The following is a 22,622-nucleotide window of genomic DNA, read 5'->3' as shown; positions in this document are numbered from 1 at the left end:
ACCCAGCCATACTCTGCACCCTCCCATGCAGCCACAGTGCTTTCGCAGTCTCAGTATACAAGGCTAGCACCCAGCCCCTGTCAATTCTCCCAGCCAGACTCGGGCATCTCCTCTTGGCTGGTTGCTGGGCACCAAGACACAAGCTGGTGCAGCTGTTATATATCTCCAAAATGGTGCCCACCCTCTCTTGGCTAGTTACAGGGCACTGGTGCTGGCTGGTCAGAGAGAGAGAGAGAAACACGCCTGCTTTCTTATTCCTCTAGGTTGGCAGGTATACTTTCCCCCACAGGGCTTCACGCTGGACGCATGCCAGGCTCTTCCTACAGCTTTATTGCCAATGGTTTGGGCTGTTACAGTCTGTTCTCAGCTCACTCTCCAGAGCTGGTGCTGAGGCTCTCAGCTGCTGGGTTCCTGAGTTGTGCATGTCCACACCCACCATACAGATCCACAGTGTCCCTCTAATTTGGGTGGAGTTTCCTCTGCTGTTTTCTCCCTAACTCTTCTCTGAGATTGCACTCTCTCCATGGTTTTTTATTTATTTATCTATTTATTTGACAGGCAGAGTGGACAGTGAGAGAGAGAGAGACAGAGAGAAAGGTCTTCCTTTGCCGTTGGTTCACCCTCCAATGGCCGCCGCGGCAGGCCTCCTCCGATGGCAGGAGCCAAGTACTTATCCTGGTCTCCCATGGGGTGCAGGGCCCAAGGACTTGGGCCACCCTCCACTGCACTCCCTGGCCACAGCAGAGAGCTGGCCTGGAAGAGGGGCAACCAGGACAGAATCCGGCGCCCTGACCAGGACTAGAACCCGGTGTGCTGGCGCCGCAAGGCAGAGGATTAGCCTAGTGAGCCACGGCGCAGGCCGGTTTTATATTTTTTAACTATCTTCCCCTAGACTAGAGTAGTAAGCTCCCTCCCTATTCTGCCATCTTGCTGTCTCCTAAGTTTATCTTTTTATTCCACTTTTCTATAAGCATTTTGGAGTACCCTTGACTCAAAGCCCATGAAATTTAAGCTGGATATAAAGAAGGAAAAGTGGGTATAGGGGAGCTCAAAAGAGCTAAAAATCAAGGGATTGCAGGCTCCATGGGCAGAGCAGGCTAAGAGATGTCAGAGGCAGTTACAGGAGTGACAAGGCTGGTAAAGACAAATCCCTCGGATGGGGGGCAGTCCTGCTGTTAACAATGAATAGCCAAGGTTGAGACGCACTGATCTGGTATTATCAGCTGCTGATCTGTAATGGTTAACTTCCAAGGGCAATCACAGGAAAGTACTTGTAGGTTGGGACTGCCTTTCATGGAACTGGCAGTGAAATAGCTACTATGCATGTGACAGGAGATGGCTCTGTCTGAGGGATGGTGCTGCCTCCACCTGAACACAGGTGACAGCTGGACATCAGAGTACTTTCAGAATAGCAGCACTTTTCAAATCTTAATGTTTGTCCATATCACCCAAGGATCATGATTAAATCATGACTTGCTTCAGAAGTACTGGACCAGGCCTGAGATTAACTCACCCTCAGTTTATGGTGATTAGAAAGATTGATGGGTGGCACTTGCTCCAGCAGCCCTGGCTTCATCTGGAAGCTTGTTATAGCTACAGAGTCTTGGCTACTGAAGCAGAACTTGCATGTTAACATGATCCCCATATAATGTGGAAACACAGTAAAGTTGGAGAAGCTTTGTTCTAAAACATTGGTTTGCTACTTTAGGCATCTGCAGAGTTACCTGGGAGGCTTATATGAGCCCTGCTACACAGGCTGCACCATAAAGCAGTTAAATCAGGATATCTATGGGTATAGTCTAGGCATTAGTATCTTTCAAAGCTTCTCAGTGATTCCGACGGGTTGCAAAGGCTGTGAGACACTGGTCTAACATAGTGTTTCATGTGCTGATGGACAATGTAAGTACTGAAGGGATAGATACCCCAATGACGCTCTCCGAGTTTGGCCCCCGCAGGTCCAAACAGGAAGATCAGCACTTGGTCTGTTTGCTCTGGACAAGACTCTGTAACACCCAGCAATTTTGATGGACCTCATTCTTCAAGTTATTCAGAGGAACGTTCTTCTGGGCTAATCCTGCTGCTAATGAGAATGTAAAATGTGGATCCAAAATGACAACTTTCATTTCATGGAAACACTAGAATATTTGTCTTAAAATTTTCCAAAGCTACACCCAACTGAGTCCTCTTTGTTTGAGGTAGGAGTAAAATATCTCTGAGAATGGATCAGAAATGCCAGGGATTTACTTGCAGAGGTAATGGGGAGTGTATGGAACTAACGTAAGCATGACTAGAACTGAATTGTTTTATACCAAGCTGGTGTCACATTATCAGGTCTTACAGAACCTGTTCAATATTGGGGCCAAATAAATCGTTTTTAAAAAAAGGGCTCAAATGGAACACATAACACTCATAGAAAGAATGCCATATAGAAGTTGTAAATACCATGGCAAGTCTACTGACTAATGCTCTCGAGCTCAAGAGATCAAGCAGAATGTAAATAAAGCATTTATTTTGTAAATAATGCAAGATACTGATTTTTTAAAATGCATATCCTCCAGTGAGAGCAGTTCGAGCAATTCTTGTAGCAATGGGGACTGGTGTTGGAGTACAGATGGCCGTGTTAGTCCCAGCACATCATTCAGGACTAACGTACTCCTTGGCCTACCTGCTGCAGCATTGGAACTTACAGCTCTCTGAGGATTACCTGGGCCTGAAAGAATCTACCTCAACCAAGACCCCTGGAGCCAGTATCTCCTGAAGCTGGGGTGTGAAGACCCAGCCCTCTTTCCTGATGACTGCAAAGGGCCCTCCCATCCCCGGCACTCTCTGTGGGGCAGGCTGAAGCATTTGCTGAGTCTTCACTACTGTGTTGCTCCAACCCCGTTGCTCCATGTTACTTCCTTCACTATCTCATAGGCATTGATCCCAGGACCCGAGGGAGCTTCCTGCACTCAAGCTACCGTCTCAGAATACACTCCACAGGGAATAATTTGGCATGGATATTTACATTTTTTTTTCTTCTTGAATTGTAAGAAACTCTTTAGAAAAGGCAAGAAGACTGGATCTGCTGGGTTAATAAAGCAAAAATATGGAAACTCAGGTCTCAAAAGAGGTTGCAAATCTCAAGCCAGAGCCTGCCAAAAGATGTCTCATCTGAGAAATTTACATTTGATTAATCTTTTGTCCTTGCAAGTGCTCTGAAATGTGCTTGTTTATCGTGCCCTCCTCCCTAGTGCCTGATAAGCCTGTAGATTAGTAATGAGAACCTCTAGGATAGTCCAGTTAGTATGAGAGTGGGGCTGTGGTGATAATTATGACAATGACCAAAAGACTCCCTTCTTAAAAAACCTATTATTGGGGTTGGTGCTGTGGCATAGCAGGTAAAGCTGCTGCCTACAGTGCCAGCATCCCATATGGGCACTGGTTCGAGTCCCGGCTGCTCCACTTCTGATCTAGCTCTCTGCTATGGCCTGGGAAACCAGAGGAAGATGGTCCAAGCCCTTGGGCCCTTGCACCTGCTCCTGGTTTCAGATCGGCACAGCTCCAGCCATTGTGGCCATCTGGGGAGTGAACCAGCAAATGGAAGACCTCTCTCTCTCTCTGCCTCTGCCTCTCTGTCACTCTGCTTTTCAAATAAATAAATTAATCTTCAAAAAGCCTATTAATTAATTTATTTTTAAAGGCAGACTTGCAGAGAGAAAGAGAGAGAGAGAGATTTTCAACCCTCTGGTTCATTATCTAAATGGCTGCAATGGGCTAGTCCTGGTCCAATGCCAGGAGCCAGGAGCTCCATCTGAGTCTCCCATGTGGGTGCAAGGGCCTATGTATTTGGGCTGTCTTCTTCTGCTTTCCCAGGCACATTAGCAGGGAGCTAGATTGGAAGTGGAGCAGCTGGGACTTGAACTGGTGCCCATATGTAATGCTGGTTTTGCAGGTGTTGGCTTAACCTGCTTTGCCAGAAGTGCTTGCCCTAAGAACTCTCTTTTTAATCCCAATTTCCCATTTTCATCATTAGCTCTACTAGGACTGGGGAAACCATCTCTGGGAGAAGGCTGGCTTGAATCTTGCTTGATTTTACTGTTTCTGTATACTATATTATTCAAGTGCTTTGGTATCCTCAAAACTGGATCTGTGGCCATCTTTTTGCAATATATTCCATTGTGATGGATACAAAATTGCTATCCATGTGTCTGTCCAAGCTAGAAGTTTTGCTGTCATTGCTTCATTTTATCTTCCATCTACTCAGTCACCATGACTTGTCGATTCCTTCCTTTCTTTCCATTCTGTCTGTCTTCCCTGCTTCAAGCACCATCTCCTTCCTAAACTATTGTAAACTTTCTTTAGTGTGGCTCTCTAGACTTGAATTGGAATATTCCTTCTCTGACATCTATTAACTTTTCTGGAGTTATTTGTTCTTTTCTCATCTTTTCACTTTTTCCTTGTGGAACCTCCTTGGGAGAACTCATGTGTTTCTCTGGCTTTGATTTAGATGAGTAGGCTGAAGATATGCTGAAGATGCATGTGATCCACCTGACACTTTTCTCTGGAGGTCAAGATCTCTATATTTAGCTGTCAATTCTTTAAGATCAATTTGTCAAAAAATGAATTGCTCAGTTTCCCCCTCCAATCTTTCTTGTCTTTTCCTCATCTCAGCGAGTGATACCATCTTCTTCTACCCAGCTACCCAGATCATAAACCTGGATGTGCTTTCTTATTTGTCCATTTTCCCAATTCCCCATGTCAAATCTATCATTTCTAACTCCAGCTTGTAAACATCTCTTGGTCTTATCTCCTGTCACTACCTCTATGGTAACCACTCTGCTTCCAGCCCAAGTGTCTTACCTAGATATTTTTAATGATGCCAGGGGATTCCAATTCAATCCCATCAAGGTGGCATGTACCAATGCCATCTCACTAGTCAAAGTGATCAGTTTCAGTTCACAATTGATCATAATGAAAGGATTAAGAATCAAAGGGATATCATAAACAAGACTAGTGTCTGCTAATACTAACTGAAAGAGTTAAAAAGGAGAGAATGATCCAACATGGGAAGCGGGATACACAGCAGACTCATCGAATGGCAGATGTCCTAAACAGCACTCTGGCCTCAGAATCAGCCCTTAAGGCATTCGGATCTGGCTGAAGAGCCCATGAGAGTATTTCAGGCATGGAAAGCCAACATACTCTGACAAAAAAAAAAAAACAAAAAAAACCAAAAAAAACAAAAAAAAAAACAAAAAACAAAAACAAACAAACAAAAAAACACCAAACCTTAAATGAAAGATCTCTGTGAGTGAGATCCCAGTGGAAAGTACAGGCCATCAAAGAAGGAGGTACCTTTCTCTGAAGGGAGGAGAGAACTTCCACTTTGATTATGACCTTGTCTAAATAAGATCGGAGTTGGCGAACTCAAAAGGCTTTCATAGCCTTGGCAACACATGACAAGAGCCTAGGGTGATTACTGACGCCATAAACAAGAGCATCAATTGTTAAATCAACAACAGGAGTCACTGTGCACTTACTTCCCATGTAGGATCTCTGTCCTTAATGTGTTGTTCAATGAGAATTAATGCTATAACTAGTACTGAAACAGTATTTTACACTTTGTGTTTCTGTGTGGGTGCAAACTGTTGAACTCATTACTTAATATATACTAAATTGATCTTATGTATATAAAGAGAATTGGAAATGAATCTTGATGTGAATGGAATGGGAGAGGGAGTGCGAGATGGGAGGGTTGAGGGTGGGTGGAAGTTATGGGGGGAAAAAGCCACTGTAATCCAAAAGCTGTACTTTGGAAATTTATATTTATTAAATAAAAGTTAAAAAAAAACCTGAATTTCTGCATCAGCCTCTTAGTTTGTGCTTTGACCTGCATGTTGCCTTTCTGCCATCCATTTCGCACACAGCAAAGAGAATGATCTTTTGAATCTGTAAATCTACATTCCTCTGCCTGAAATCCTTCAGTGCTTTCCCATTGTTCTTATAGTAAATGTTCATGACTTATAAAAACCCATTGTAGTCCAGTCCCCAAGCCTCTCACACAGTCTTTTTCCCTACACACTCCCACTCTCACTCCCAACACTCTGTTCATTGGAATTCCTGGTTTTCTTGAAGGCACAATGCCTTCTCTTACCTCTGGACCACATTCCCACTCCCTAAAGACGCTTCCCCCATCTTGCCTCACCCTTTGCCTTGCTGCTTACTTCTCAGCCTTTAGCTCTCAGTTTAACTTTCTCTTCCTCTCAGAAGCCTTCATTGAATGCTAAATTCAGGACAGACATTTCTCTTTGCTCTCATGCTGCCCTCCTCTTACATGCACTATACCTCTTGTAAATTGTATTGCTTTCTTATGGTTAGCTCTCTAAGGGCAGGATCTGTGTCTGTCTTGGTTCTTCTGGTTTCCCCAGATTGTAGCATAGTGCCTGGCATAAAATACATGCTCAAAGATAATCCCACTTTATTCATGAATTAAAGTATTCCTTTGTACATGAAGTGACTTCTTTTGAGAATATCTTCATTTGCATCCTTGCTTGTTTGGCCAACTCCTATTCACCATTCAAGCCTCAGCCCTATGACTTTCTGACTCCTTTAAAATGTGGAAGACATGGAAATCTATGACCCACGTCTCTCTCCTCCAGACCATAAATAATTAGCATTCGATTTGCTGTAGAGTGTGCTTGCATAACAGACTTCAAATTACCTGATGCCAGGATCTGTCTTTTCTGCTATAAATATCAGAACCAAGTAAGTGGTATACAGCATATGCTCAAATACTTGCTGCAAGTAGAAGCAGTTACACTATTAAAGAGGGTTCTGAATTTCTTCTGAAAGTGATACATTAGACCTAAGGCAATTCCAAAAGAAATGTTCCATACGGGGACAGGCATCTGGCTTGGGCTGCCCACATCTCTTATCAGGGTACTTGGCTTTGAATCCTGGTTCAGCTCCTAATGTGCAACTTGGGAGAGAGCAGATGATGCCTTCAGTAACTGAGTTCCTACAACCTACTTGGGAAACCTGGATTGAATTCCCCACTCCTGGCTTCAGCTTGGCCAAGCCCTGGCTACTGTGGACATTTGTGGAAAGAACCAACAGAAAAGCAATCTCTCTCTCTCTCTCTCTCTCTCTCTCTCTCTGTGTGTGTGTGTGTGCATTTCAAACAATTAAATAATTAAAAATGTCTTTTTAAAAAAAGCATTTCATATGTTTTCTTCATGGGTGTATCACAATAATGTTTACCTTACTGTGGATACTAGTTGTTAAGTCACAGAATTTGAGGATTTCTTGTTATATTGAAGTTTGTGTCTTGCCTTTGTTCTTTATGGGTTCAAGATTCTAATCACATGGATGGTGCATACATACTCATATATAATATCCCAAGGCAATGGTTTGGTGAAAAAAAGTGATTCGTGGCATCATAAATCCTTTGACTCAGTTGGGGGAAATATATTAACATAAAGCAGAATCTTTGTGTCCTCTAGTTCTGTGCAAAAAGCAATGATATAGACTTTTATAGGTTAACTATACCTAGATCAGTGGTTGTAATCCATGAGTGATTTTGAGCTCACATGATATTTGGCAATGTTTGAAGGAATTTTTGATTATTATTAATGTGTCTTACTGCTAATGGCTAATCTAGTGCATAGAGTTCAGGGGTGCTGTTAAAATTCCTACATTGTTCAATGTGGCCTCCCCATCAAAGAATTATCCTGTCTAAAATGCAAGTAGTGCCAAAGTTGGGAAACTGACCTAGATGAAAACACGCTTTTCTATTTCAGGATACAACATAAATAATATTCAATTTAAAACTAGAAGACTGGAGGACCATCCCATTTGTGTGTTCTTACACTTAGATTATGAAGTTTTCATTTTTCAAATGGTATTTTGATGTTTATCTCATGGGATTTATTATAAAAATTACATATTATAATTTACAGAGAAAAAAATGCCTAGCTCAGTATCTGGCCCAAAAAATGTTTGTAAAAAACAATCCCAAACACTCAAATGGTAGGGCTTAGGGGTGAAGATGGATGGTATTTATCCTGAAGAGTTCCTGAACATCTCATTCTTTCCAGAATCTATACCTGCATCACCACTACTGAGAACTTTAGAGAACAGGTATTGACAAAGATCCAGGGAGGTGCACATACATACCTTTTGTTCTTCTCGCTCTACGGCTGCATTGCATTTTTCTATTCCCCAATTTCTCAAAAAGTCTCTGAGATAACCAAACAGGGTTCCAATTCCATATCCCATATAAGTGAAAACCATAACATGAAGAGGTGCTTCTTCAAAGGACTCTTCAATCTCCATGTTAATATGTGGTTTCCCATTTTGCTGAAGATACAAAAGAGAATACAATTAGTACTCTCCCCTTACAAATATACGATGATACTTGGAATTTTGGACTTACAACCTTTTATATTTCAAAGAACATATTTAATATTATAAAATATTACTGTAAAATCAAAATGATGATTTGAAGAGGCTAATCAGACATGAAAATTTTATTTGGTAATCCCTATCAGATAGTTGTTTTGTTTTTAAAGAGTTGATTTATTTATTTGAGAGGCAGAGTTACAGACAGAGAGAGAGGGAGACAGGTCTTTCATCTGCTGGTTCACTCCCCAAGTGGCCACAATGGCCAGAGCTGAGCAGATCCAAAGCCAGGAGCCAGGAGCTTCCTCCAGGTCTCCCACATGGTTTCAGGGGCACAAGCACTTGGGCCATCTTCTTCCACTTTCCCAGGCCACAGTAGAAAGCTGGATTGGAAGAGGAGCAGCCAGGACGTGAATTGTTGCCCAAGCGTCACAGGCAGAGGCTTAGAAGCCAAAGCACCGGCCCTAAGTTAGTTGTTTTATGCAAAAATCCTAAACACATACTCAAGCCATTAGTTGCAGAATTAATGAGGACTAGGGTATTTGCTGGTTGCCAAAGTTCAATCACATGGCATGGCTTACTCCCTAATTGCAAACCTGGATTCATTACCCTATTTCACCAAGTTACCAAGTTGTATCACAAATGTTGGAACAACTAGTCATTCTACTCTCTTATCACAATGTAACATTCAGTACTCAGCATCACTGAGTGTATATCTAACTTCCATTTTACAAGAAATTTCAGAAAGCAGGAGCATGGAAAATGAATGCACATGAAAACAGTCAGATAACCCAGGATAAGGGATTTTTCTACATGACAGTTAGTCTGGTCTTTTCAAAAGTTTAATTATCACAAAAGAAAAGAAGAGTTGACAGGGGAACTTAAGAGTAACAACAAGCAGTGAGTGTTCCTTCTCTAGATAGTGACTGTTTTAAATTCATGTGAGAAAGCAGGAAAAAAAGGATATATTTTATCCTGTAAATTCAAAGTAGACTATACATATTACTAAGGAATTATTATTAATTTTGTTAAGAATGATAGTAGTATTTTAGTGACATAAGATAATGTTCTAATTTTTATAGCTACATGCTGAAATATTCTCTACTATGAGAGTTGTAATTTTATTTCGAATGGTTCGTCAAAATTGCATAAATAGATGAAGCACCTTTAGGAAAATGTTAACAAGTGTTGAATCTAGATGGTAGTTATATGGGTCTTATTACATTATTTTTTCTGCTCTTGTGTGCTTGAAATTTTTCACGATAAATTTAAAACTTTTATTTTAGGTGACAAGATTCCAATGGAAAAGAGACTTTTAACTCCAAACCATTTTGATTATTATTTGATTTATACATAGCAACTCAATCAAGATTTACTCAGTAGATTAGTAAATAATTACTTATTTTTATTTATTTATTTGAAAGGCAGAGTTACAGGGAGAGGGAAGAAAAGACAGAGATAAAAGACAGAGACAAAAGACAGAGACAGAGAGATCTTCCACCCACTGGTTCACTCCCCAAATGGCCACAATGGCCAGAGCAGGGCTGATCTGAAACCAGGAGCCAGGAGTTTCTTCTGGGTCTCCCATGTGGGTGTAGGGGCCCAAGGACTTGGGCCATCTTCTACTGCTTTCCCGGCTGAATCAGAAGTGGAGCATCTGGGACTCAAACCTGTGCCCATATGGCACCAGCCCCAGGAATAGATTATTTCTAATGCTAATATTTAATTAAGCTTTAGTCCTTAAAATATTTATACACACATCATTATTTTGTTATATAAATCCATGCCACTTCTCAAATTCCCCATTTCCTAATGATGTGACCCATAAAAAGTGCTTTGTCCACTTGGAATATACAACTTTTCCTGATTTATAAGAAATTGTCAAATGTGCACTAATATTTCATGTGTTAGTTTAGCTTATATATAAATTTAGAATTTTGTATTTTATTAAATTAAGGCAATTCAAAAGACCTTTCTAGCTATTCCCACAGTATTTGTAATTACCACCATTACCACAGTGCTGCAGAGAGTATCATCTTCATTTCTTCTGTGGCGCTGAGAGGCAGAATTTTTGGAATCTATTTGATTTAGCCATTAGAAGTTATGTGACTAAGCCACAAAACAGACACGCCCAACTAACATTAACGGTTGTTGCCCCCATCTAACTTGTCTTTCCTCAACACTATCTGATGATTAAAATGAGAGAACATTGCTTAATATAAAGTCTTGAATGAAAAGTGAATGAGAGGCAGGCGCTGCGGCTCACTAGGCTGATCCTCCACCTGAGGCGCCAGCACCCCGGGTTCTAGTCCCGGTTGGGGCACTGGATTCTGTCCCGGTTGCTCCTCTTCCAGTCCAGCTCTCTGCTGTGGCCCGGGAAGGCAGTGGAGGATGGCCCAAGTGCTTGGGCCCTGCACCTGCATGGGAGACCAGGAGGAAGCACCTGGTTTCTGGCTTCAGATCGGCGCTGGCCGTAGTGGCCATTTGGGGGGTGAACCAACGGAAGGAAGATCTCTCTCTCTCTCTCTCTCTAACTCTGCCTGTCAAAAAAAAGTGAATGAGACAGGTTATCTTCTTGTGTATAGGGACATTTATTGAATGCTTATCATGAGCAATCTATGCGCTAATTGCCTTCAGATCAGTCCTGTAGGTCTGATGGATGGCTGATCTTACTAATCTAGTTAACCTATGGCTCCCCATCTTGGCTCTATTCTGCACTTGACCTTCGGGATACATTTGTCTCCAGCATTCTGGATGACCTCCTAACCCAAGCTAAGATCTACCTTTCACTACCTTCCACATCATGCAGGCATACAATGGCTTCCTTGACCAATTTGTCCAGACTCAACAAAAGGCATTGAGGTCCTCATAAAGAAAGATATGATGAAACTCTATGATAGGTTAGGTGAGGTCAAGGAAGAGGAAAATAGAAAGCATCTGCAGGGAGAAGTATCAGATTGTTGATAAGAAGGAAACGGAATTAGAAAGCAGGCTGCCTATTGAAGGGAAAAAAAATGAGTCATGTGGGACATGCTGAGTTGAAGGTGGTGGTTACTGCTGGAAATGGGATTGTTCTCTAAGCAGTTAGTGTTGCAGGAAAGGAGAAAGGCCTTGACTGAAACACAGGATCTGAGAGCCAACTATAAGACACAGTTTAAGCCATGGTTGAAAGTAAATGTGGTAAGAGAAAAGTCATAAAGAAGAAGAGTAGGGGACTTGGGACAGAATTTAGAGGCAAAATGCTTTTATGGGCAACAGAGAAGAGGAAGGTTGAGCAATGCGGACCCAATGTGGGTGTCCTCAGAATCATGATTTAACCTACTCACTAATTAACCCTTGTCTGACTTAGAGGGTGGCTAAGTTCTGGGGGGGCAAGTAAAGAGATAAACTTTAAGGACATTCAAGACCATCCTAAGAGGATCAGCAGGTTTTTCCCTTCTTTCTGGGCTGTACACCCATCTCTGAGCCCCACATTTAGCCAACATAAGGGGAACATTTCCCTTGCAAATCCCTGGGAAGATCTAACTCCCTGATAATGTACCTTGGAAAGCAGCAAAGGATGGTTCACTTACTTGGGCCTTTGCCATCCTCATGGGAGACCTGGATGGAATCCCAGGCTCCTGGCTTTGGCCTGGTCCATTCTGACTGTTGCGGCCATTTGGGGGAGTGAACCAGCTTTGAAAACACACACTCTCTCTCCTTCTCTCTCTCTGTAACACTGTTTTTCAAATAAATAAAATAAAAATCCAGGGCAATTTCTGCTTGAACTAGTTCCAAAGCAAGCCACACTCTACTTAATAGATAGTCTACTGATGTCAACAAAACTCTCAGTTGGTTGCACAGGCTGGTCCTGCGTAACCATTTTTTCTCCCTGTGACTTGTTCTATAAAAATGTTATGACACAAAGGAGAAATTTTCAAAAATGTCCATCAGCCTCAAACAAATATCTTCTGTCTTATATAACTTCATTTTAAATATAATTTAATGTAATTTAATCATATTTCACAGAAAGAACATACTTTCATGGAGAATAAAACTTTCTGGGAATGTATAGGTCTTAACAGATGCCAAGTGACTCATTCAGTATCTTCCTTAATTTCAAATTGAAATTAGCCACACCTCTTGAAAGGACTTTCCAATTTGGGGTTGGTTAGGTATTGGAAGTATGAGATTTTTGTCCTATCAAAGTCAATGAAGCATAAAATCTCATTTAATAGTTTGTCCTTATCAAGCACTTATTATTGCTGTACACACATTTTTATCTGTCATACACTTTCCCTGTTCTACTTTTTCTTGCATAGCTTTGAGAATCAATAGACCCTAAGCCACTTGCTCAGTGTACCTGAACATTTGAGACACCATAACACCCTTGGATTTGTTTTTCTTCCTGCACATCTGTCAGATCTGGAAATAAATAGGGGGTCAGGATATGCTAGGAGGACTCAACTTAACAGGCAATTACTCTCCCTTTCAATTTTGCATCTCTTTTATTGGGTGCCTATTTTATTATGTCTTAGGTCAAGATGAGGGGGGATATGAAATTCATAAATAGAGCCTCTTTCTCCTGGAATAGATAGTACAAGGAAGTACATATGTGGTGTGTTTGGCAAAGGTGGGTGCAAATTACCCTAATATAGAGGAAAATGTAAATGTCATAATGGTGACAGAAAGGGAAGGACCTATTCCATTGAGCAGTTAAGACTGCCTTCCTGAAGGAGGTTGTATTGGAGCCCAATCTTTTTTTATAATTAAAGATTTATTTTATATTTTTGAAAGGCAGAGTGACACTGAGAGGGGTAAAGACAGAGACAGAAATCTACTATTAGCTTTTCACTCCCCAAGTGCCTACAAAGCTGGCCCTGGGCCAATGCCCAAACCAGGAGCCTAGAACTCCCTTGGGGTCTTCCATGTGGCTGGCAGAGGCCAAAGTACTTGGGCTAAATTCCATTGCTTTCCCAGGCACATGAGCAGGAAGCTTGATTGTAAGTGGAGCAGTTGTGACTTGAAATGGCTCTCTGGTTTGGGATGCTGGTGTATAGGTGGTGGCTTTACCTGTTGCACTACACTGCTGGCCTCAAGAGCCCAGTTGTGATGGGAGTTGGAGCATAATGACAGAGAAGATGTGGGCAGGATTCAGAGTGTTGAATTCAAATGCAGGCATTTTCATTTGGTTATTGTATAACCTTGTGAATATCAATGAATTTAATAGGGATGGTGAATGAAAAACTGTGAGAATGGAGATTTTAGGCAAATATTTGGGGAAGAACAGAATACATCTATTTGGCTGATGCCGTCACATAGACTGCAGTGGGAAAATGAGAATCCAGTAAAGAAACAGCAAGAGTGGGAGGGAGAGCAGGAGGAGAAAGGAGTTTGAAGGGGGAAGAGTAACTGGGGTTGGAATATTAAAGTTGAAAAGATCATTGCATATGCAGGCTCTCCTAAGAATCCTTGAGAAGTGATTTCATCAGGCTGTTATCCCTGCAGGTTTATCAGAGAGGGAGTGTGTTGACAATGGGGCGGGGAGCTGTGACTACTAATTAATGCAGTATAGTGAGAATGAAACAGAGAGTGGGTGGTGGCACTGAATACTAGAAGTGATAGGAGATTATTATGTTGTAATAAAGATATACTGAGTGTGTATGGGAGCCGAGGAAAATTCCAGTTGAGGCTAACTGGAGAGAAAGTAGGGGATAGTATTGTACTTGGAACAAGGCCCTTGAGGAGGATGGAATGAGGAACACTTGTGACTATCCCAACCATAAAGGCCTATAGTATCTCAAAGCACTTTGAAAAACTTGTGCTGCAGACCCTTATTCTCCTTTTGGTCCTTTAGGTATGATAAATAAAGGGTGAGTCGATCAAAAACCAAGATAATTCTGCAGATTCACCACGCATTTCACAAGCAAATTTTTGTTTTCAGACTGAAGCCACCCATGTAACAAGGAACATTCAATCATGCTGTTGGGTCACTCCTTGGAAAGAAAAGTCAAGATGAGAACAAGGAGGAAGCAGATTTTTCAGGACTTGGTCACTCTGTAAGGGCAGGAAGTATGGGAACAAGATTGGCTCTAGGATAATCAAATGCCAAAGAAAACGTAGAGAACTGGAGATAAAGAGAAGGTCATGTTCTTCTCTGAAGTGACTGGAACAAAGAGTTTTCTACATTCTGATCAGGTGTTAGCATAGAATTTCCCTCTTCTGAGAAAGAACATAGCCTTTCAAGGATACTGGCAGTTTGGGAATGCGTCTCTGATTACACTGTAGAAGTTAGGTTTTGAGCAAGGAAACAGAACCTCTGTGAGTGATGTGGAATAAAAATCTTATTGTATTAAATATTACATACAAATATGGGAGTTGGTTAAAAATCTATAGAAAGGGAGATCATTTTCCTTATGGTAGGGTCAAGAATTCCATAGACCTTCATCACAGTTCAAAAAAAAAAAAAAAAAAAAACCAAAAACAAACAAACCCTGTAACTGATAAAAAAAATGCAGCTTTGAAACTTTATTCAAGAAAATCTAAATATTTAAAGGAAAGTCAGAGTCAGTGATTTTGAGCCATGTCAGTTACCCCTGCACATGGCCGTTTCCTGCATTGCTCTCCTGCAGTTCAGCATGAAAAAGTTCTACTCTGAGAAGGCACAGCTAAGATGATGGGTTCCCTGTCCCCTGCTTTGATGTGTCCTGAGAGCATTTCTTATCACCCTCCCATCCAGCTCTGTGTGGTAGAGTCTAAGTTTCATGTAAGTGTGGCTGAGAAGCTGAGGGTTGTGCTCGCTTCGGCGGCACATACACCTACTCTTAGCATGAAGATACTGTATATACGGCATGACATGCTGGGAATACTGGGGTCCCCCCTGTCCTTTTTCCAGCTCACCAGAAGGATAGAGGTTCTGTGGTGGAAGAGGAGCTCACGGTGACCAAAGGCTCTTATCCCAGCAGAAGCCTGCTTCTCAAGTTGGCATGTCACACCTTGAGAGATCATTGTTGTTTGCCCAGTGGCTCATTAGTTTTGGTCAAATTGAGGGGCAGACCACAAGATCCCAGAGTTCCAAAGCATTGCCTAAGAAAACTGATTTTATTTTGAGAAGAAAGTAGGGTATTTGAAACTAAACAGTGCTTTTAAAACCAAGGTTTTGATGGCAAGCATAACAGAGAAGACTGGTGGCTCCATGAAAGCAACATGATAAACAGTAGGCAATTAATTTACTAGAGAGAAGCAGGCAAATAGGTAAGGAGTGCTCTCTTGGCATCAGAACAAACCTCAAAGGTTGGCATCAAAAACTGTCCATGTCAAGGATCATGAATTTAATTGGATCAGATTGTAGAGCATCTTATGCCCCAGGGAAAAGCCAGTGCACCCATCTACAGAGCTAAAATATAAATATTTTCAAGGACAAAGGCTTTAGGCCGGCACCGTGGTTAACTAGGCTAATCCTCCGCCTGCGGCGCCGGCACACCTGGTTCTAGTCCCGGTCGGGGCACCGGATTCTGTCCTGGTCGCTCCTCTTCCTGTCCAGCTCTCTGCTGTGACCCGGGAGTGCAGTGGAGGATGGCCCAAGTGCTTGGGCCCTGCATCCGCATGGGAGACCAGGAGAAGCACCTGGCTCCTGGCTTTGGATCAGCGCTGTATGCTGGCCACAGCGGCCATTAGGGGGTGAACCAATGGAAAAGGAAGACCTTTCTCTCTGTCTCTCTCTCTCACTGTCTACTCTGCCTGTAAAAAAAAAAAAAAAAAAAAGAACAAATGCTTTAACATATAAATGTTTTCAAGGACAAAGACTTTTTGCATTTCTGAGATCATCTCTTTCTTTTAAAATTTATTTTTATTTATTTATTTATTTCAAAGAGACACAGTGACCTCCTATCTTCTGGTTCTGGTTGGCTCTCCAGATCTCCTATAGCAGCCAGGGTTGGGCCAGGCTAATGTCAAGGTCTGGGAACTCATTATGGGGTTCTGATGTGGGTGACAGAGACCGTAGTACTTGAGCATTATCAGAAAGCTAGAATTGGGAGGAGAGTCAAGAATCAAACCCAGGCACTTTAATATGGGATGCCCACATCTCAAGTAATGTCTTAACCACTAAGAAAAATGCCTGCAATGACATTTCATTCTTGATGACCTAAGGTGAGTGTTCTCTTGTAGGGGATGAGAATTCAGAAATAGTAAGGTTTCCATACTTTCTCTTGGTTACGTATGAGAACTTTTCCTTTAGAACCCTGAGGAAGCTCCATGGTCCTGTTGTTACTGCTGAATATACTGGGCATGAGTATCAGGTACAACTTTGAATTACAGGAATTGAAGACAGAGATTTGAGTGCATGTGTATCGTTATAAGTCCACAATTTCTCTTTTTAAATACTTGTAGATAATCTGGTGGGGTATTTTCATAATGTAGGTGCTTCCGGTTACTTACCTTATGAGCATAACCTATATTCTTATTGCAGGAAGAACCAACCTTAGTTAGTGTTCAGTTGAAGGTGACCCTTCCCTCACCTCAGGGAATAAGCTTTATTGTCCATGATAGCCATAGAAGTCTGGCCAGTGACAGTTTTAGATGTGGTCATGTGGACCTGGCCAGTGGGTACTGAGGAAAAGTCCCTTTGGTGGTTTCTCAAAAAGGCATCATTTAAATATTAAAATAGATGGGGAAAAAGGAAAATGTCTATTTTTTTTTCAAACATTGTTGTATCTGCTTTGGATTTCCAGACTTCAGCAACCATCTTGTGGTCAGTAGGGGAAGACCTTTGTTATGCATGAAAGATGGTAAACACTGCGTTTTTTGATGACATTGTTCACTTCCCCAGTCATCACATCCAGGGATCACCCAACTCCTCACTTCTTATGTGAGAATAACAAAATCCTTTTTTAAATCTAGCTAGCTTTGTTGAGTCTTCCATTATTCACAGCTGAAGGGATTCTATCAGTTCCCCTTCCCAGTCAAGGATAGGACAAACATTGTACATCCATTATGAGGCTGACTGAAGAGTTTCGAGGCTAAGGGCAGGACTGATGGCTGCCAAGTACACACTGACAATACTCACCTCACTTATTTAAGATCAGAATCCATTTTGATTATCTAATGAGCATCCTGTTCTTAATAGTATACATTACTTACTACCAATATTTATATATTTTTATCATTAACCCAATGGTAAATAAAATTCAAAGCAGTTCTTTCCTCATTAGAATCCTGTACTTTTAATCTAAATTTTTTTGGATGTCTGATTGATTTCAAAGCTGCTATTTATTATGCTTTTAAAGTACTTTGGAATGTCCATTAGATATGACTGAAATTTTGTGAGTGTTATAGCAGCGAAAATCATGAAATGTAATAAGAATGATGGAGTACACAGTTTTATCTTATATGTGAGAAAATTTAATATAATTTAAATTGATTACTTAATTAGGACAACTTAATTCCTCTAAGTTGTCTGAGGATTTAAGAACTAAGTTTAACAGCAGCCTGGGCCGTGTGTTTTATACATGCAAATATTAGAAATGTTTCGTGAAGGTCATGTCTCACCCTGCATCACTTTTTTCACAAACAGGAAAGTTGCCCTGTTTAGAATGTGTCATTTGATTCTATATGTATTTAGTCATTTTTAATAAATCCATTTGGAATAGCTCTTCCCTAATTTTATTTCTGTTTTAAGGCAGCTTATATAATTAATCATTAATCTTTTGGCAGCTTACTGGCAGAACATGGGATAAGATATTCCACATGACAGATAGAGGTGGAAAACTACTACTTATTGGGCCCCAATGGAATATATAGAACAGATCAAATGAGTTGCTCAGCCAATTCAACTTATTCAGACCACTGAGATATAAAGCTGTATAAGAAACTTAGACTAAAATTTATTTTCTATACAACATCAAAGCACCAGCAGCAACTATATCTGAAAGACTGTGTTAACATTGGCTTTTCTTTTCGTTTCTTTCCTATCAGGATGCACGAACGATAGACTAGACGCTGCCAAACAGTACTGTAGTGAGAGTGGGAGAGAGATACATCTAAACGAGGCAGAGAAGGGGGACTGCAAATGAGGAATAACTGAAAAAGGCTTGAAGGGTGAGGAATGGGAGGATAAGAGATAAAGGCAGTAGAAATGGGTAGAAAGACCCTCAAGACAGAGGAAAGCGTAAAAGAGTTGTTGATCATCTTTCTCCTGGACTACTGTACTCATCTCCTGGGTGTCTCTACTCCATGCTGACCCCTTAACCCTGTACTTTTTAGGTAATTCCACCTCTATCTCTAACATCTAACTCTCATTTATAGTAAGCTTTCCAGAGCACTCCCTGGAGATGATAGTCTAAAACAGATTTTGGAAAAATTATGTACCCCTGCCCTCTTTTGGGGATTTGTAGTATACTAAAGCTACAGTGTGAGAGCCAAGGGAGATACCTTTCTCCTTTATCACTGTATCCCTAGGGTCTGCACATGGCCTCACACATAGTTGGTTCTATATCAATATTTGCAGACTGAATTAAGTGCAGTGAAAGGCACTGAAGTAAAAATCATTTAACTTTAGGAAACCCAGTACATGCATTAAATATTTTTTATCTTTCATATAAACACAGCTATGCCATGACAAAAGCTATCTTTGGAAAACGTGTTGGTTTTCAGCATAAAGCTAAGTTGCTTAGCATAGAAGACAATGACCTCCCCAATCTCTGATTTCCTACTTTTTATTTATTTCTTATGCATGAAACTACCTTTGCTTCACATCGTGCTTTTTATCTTTTCCTAACCTTTTCTCATGCTTTCACTTTTCTATAATCTCTTCAGTTTCTACTCTTTTCTGAACTGCCACCTCTCCCCCATCTCCACTCCTGCTACAGAAGGTCTTCAAAAATTTCAGGATAGATGTTCTCACTGTAGAACATCATCATTACACTCATCATATTGTATTAAAATGATATTTCTATAATATTAAGAAATACAAGTAATTTTATAAATACTTTATATCTATTTAAAAAAATAACAGAAAATGAAAGATCACTTGGAAAAATAAGAGCTTTCATTATGTCTCATGCAGGGCTTTCAAATGTTGTAACACTATGACCAGTGTGGCAAGGACTGGCTGTTCATCATACTCATTTCCCTTGCTTCCTTCTTATAAGGGAGCCACATTTCTCACAACAACCTTGCAGATGAATGTTGCCATGTGACTGAGTTCTGACTAATGTGAAGTGGATAGGAACACAGTGTCTCACTTTCATGCCCAGCCCATAAAACCTCTCTCTGTTGTTGCCATCTGAATCTTCATGGCCCAAGTACCCTTGGAAGTCACACATAAAGGATTGTAGCAGCTTTGCTAGCCTGGATGTCCCAACAACTGTGTAGAGTACTACCTTACTCTCGTACTTCTATCACTGCAATTATGCTTACTTTGGTTGAGCAATACATTTCTACTAGATTATGCTTTTGAGATTTATTTATTTTGACACAGTTTGATGTTTCAACATACATACTATAAGGATATCGTTAGACTTCTTCCATTCTTAACCCTTGCATAGAAGATTTTGTAAGAAGCCTGAGAATTAATTTAATTCCTCAAGGAAGCTTCCGGATTGGGATCTGCTTGGGCTGACCACCATTCAAATTTAAAAATGTGAAAGTTTAAGTTCAGAGAGTAAATTAGTTGGAGATTTAATTGTGGACTTATTGAGCATCTCTTTGTGTCAGGTGGTACATAATGGGAAAAGTATCTTGAAATTTTTAGGCTTCAGTGATCCTGTAAGCCAGGGCAGGAGTTGGTGGGGGGGATGTTTTGAGTAGATAAGTTATTTCTATATTTGCTATTCCAACCCTTTCTTTCTATGATGAACAAGTTGAGCATTTTAGAGCTTAAACTGCTTTCCCATTATCTTGGCTCTCGGTTTCCACACTTGAAAAGTCAGCTAACAAGCCAGGGAAGCCCAAGAGCAGAGACACAGGCTTCAACAGGTTGGAGAGAGAATGGTGAGTGAGGGGTTCATAGAAAGGGCAGGATTCCTTCAAGAGGTATAAATATAAATAGATCCCTAGTATATTTGCAGAGGGAATGAATAAATAAGGAAAAGTTGGGAGAGGAGGCAGAGAGGGACCTTCCAGGATGAAGATCAGCATGGACATCCAGTGATGGCTGGAAACCGGGGAGAGAATCATGCAGGGATCTCTGGCTGGAACTCATCTGCAGTAGCTGAGGATGTGTAGAGCCCACTTGAATTGAATAATGGAAGGCCATCTAGGCCCAGACTTTACTCTTCAGATGGAGATGAAAAAAATGTATGGATGCATCCTTATCAGAACTGCAGAAGGAACTTGGGGGCAGAAACATTTGTAAACTGGAATCACCAGGGATAACAGCTAAGGTCTCAAAAGTCAATTGAATGCAATTCAACTTTGGAATTAAGTGGCTGTCCTTTACCACCTTGCAATAGTTGCATTCTTTTGCTCTTGTTAACAACCATCTGGCTCACTTTAAGAGTACAGAGCTTTTATTAAGTTTCCTGATAAGCTAGATAAAGCAATTCACTTGCAGTTTAATATCTCTGTGAATAACTACTGTCTTCTTGGTCAATTATAATCTGCCACTGGAGAATAATTCTTATCTCCAAGAAGCTCAGAAGCTTTTATAGACTTACATGATCTTATTTATTTACTTGATATTCTTAACAGGTAGGTGGTGAATAGCTATAATAGAATTATCTTCACTTAATGATAGAGACACCAGGGCATTAAGCAACTTGCCCAAGGTTATAAAGCAGGAATAGCCAGGACTAAGCTGAATTTCTCAAGCCCACAATATCAAGGTTGAAGCCAGAAAGAAACCTGAAGTTAGCAATTTGTGACACAATGATTGGAGCATATTTCAGAAATAAAGTAATCATGATACTGATTTTTTTTTTACCTTCTCTGGTCGGCACTCTGTGGGAAGTATCATTGCTATGTACATGTTCTTGTGTTAGGTACACATGGGTTCACGCAAGTAGTCACTCTTAGAGCTCGCATACTTATGATGCTGATGATAAGTAGGTAAATAAATTTGCAAGTAGAAATAGAATATTTCAAGGGTAGAGAGCAAGAAGTATCCAAGTGGTAACATAGTGTTGAAAAGAAAAAAGAAAGAGATTATATAATTCATTCCATATTTATGTACTTTTTCATTCATTCATTCAACAAACATGTATTGAGTATCTACTTGTGCTATGTCCAGGTGGCACAGTGGTGAACAAGCGGGATATATCCCCTGACATCATGGTCTATCCCCCTGCTGTCCTAGCATTTATCATGCATGGCTGGTTACATTTAAACTTAAATAATTAAAATTAAATGAATTTAGAGATTTACATACTCAGTTGCACTAGCCACATTTCAAATGATAAATAACCTCATGTGTTTGGTGGCTGTCTTCCTGGATAGGACATAAATATAGCATTTCTATTATCTGTTGTTGAGTGGTTAGCAAATTGTGGCCCATAGGTCATCTCTGGCCCATAGCCTGATTTCATAGAAAAAGTTTTATTGAAACACAGCTACATCCATTTATCCATGTTTCGTTTGTGGCCACTTTCAGGCTACAATGACAAAGCTGAGTATTCACAACGGAGACTATTGAATGGCTTACAAAGATGAAAATATTTACTGTCTGGTCCTTTAAAGAAAAATTTTGTTAATCCTGGGCTAGATGAAAAAATATGCAAAATAATATTTATAAAAAGGGAAATGATGAGTAAGTAAAGGTGCTGTGGAGTGGGTAGAATGGGGATCGAGCTTAGTTCAGGAAAAGGACACGTCTCCCCAAAGAAGATGGTGCTCAAGGTAAAATCTGAACAATCGGTAGTTCATGAGAAACAGAAAGTCTCTCTAACATAAAGAAGAGCCTAAGGACCTGTGACATGGAAGTAGGGGCAGCTAGCACAGGTGGTGAGGGGTGACCCTGGCCCAGTGGCAGTTCTAGGAGCAGAGGTTCCATCCACGTTGTCTGTTGTTAGTTTCCCAGTGCCAAGAACAGTGTCCGAAACACAGTACATGTCCAGGAAACATTTGAAAATGAATGAATATCTGCATGAATAGGCGAGGAAGTTGTGCAATTCTGGCAAATCAAGTTAAGGACTACAACCCTGATCTTAACAAGGGAAGCCACTAATGAGCTTGAACAAATGGTAGCCTGATCTGTTGTGCATTTTCGAAAGTGCCATTGGAAGACAGTGTAGAGAATGGATCTTCAGGGAATCTCATCGAACAAT

At 40.8% G+C, this 22,622-nt stretch overlaps 1 protein-coding gene across 2 annotated transcripts in view; it reads right to left on the bottom strand.

Annotated features, from left to right (window-relative positions):
• The window catches only part of SPTLC3 (serine palmitoyltransferase long chain base subunit 3), a 159,805-nt gene that overhangs the window by 115,039 nt on the left and 22,144 nt on the right, over positions 1 to 22,622 (bottom strand). For both annotated transcript variants that reach the window (XM_017341811.3, XM_002710970.5), the window contains exon 2: positions 8,158 to 8,340. In XM_017341811.3, the coding sequence (XP_017197300.3) occupies positions 8,158 to 8,340 (183 nt within the window). The remainder of the gene's footprint in view (positions 1 to 8,157; positions 8,341 to 22,622) is intronic.

This window comes from Oryctolagus cuniculus, chromosome 11 (genome assembly GCF_964237555.1).
Source record: "Oryctolagus cuniculus chromosome 11, mOryCun1.1, whole genome shotgun sequence".
NCBI lineage: Eukaryota > Metazoa > Chordata > Mammalia > Lagomorpha > Leporidae > Oryctolagus > Oryctolagus cuniculus.
The sequence above is the reverse complement of the archived record's forward strand: the minus strand, read 5'-3'. Positions and strand labels throughout refer to the sequence as shown.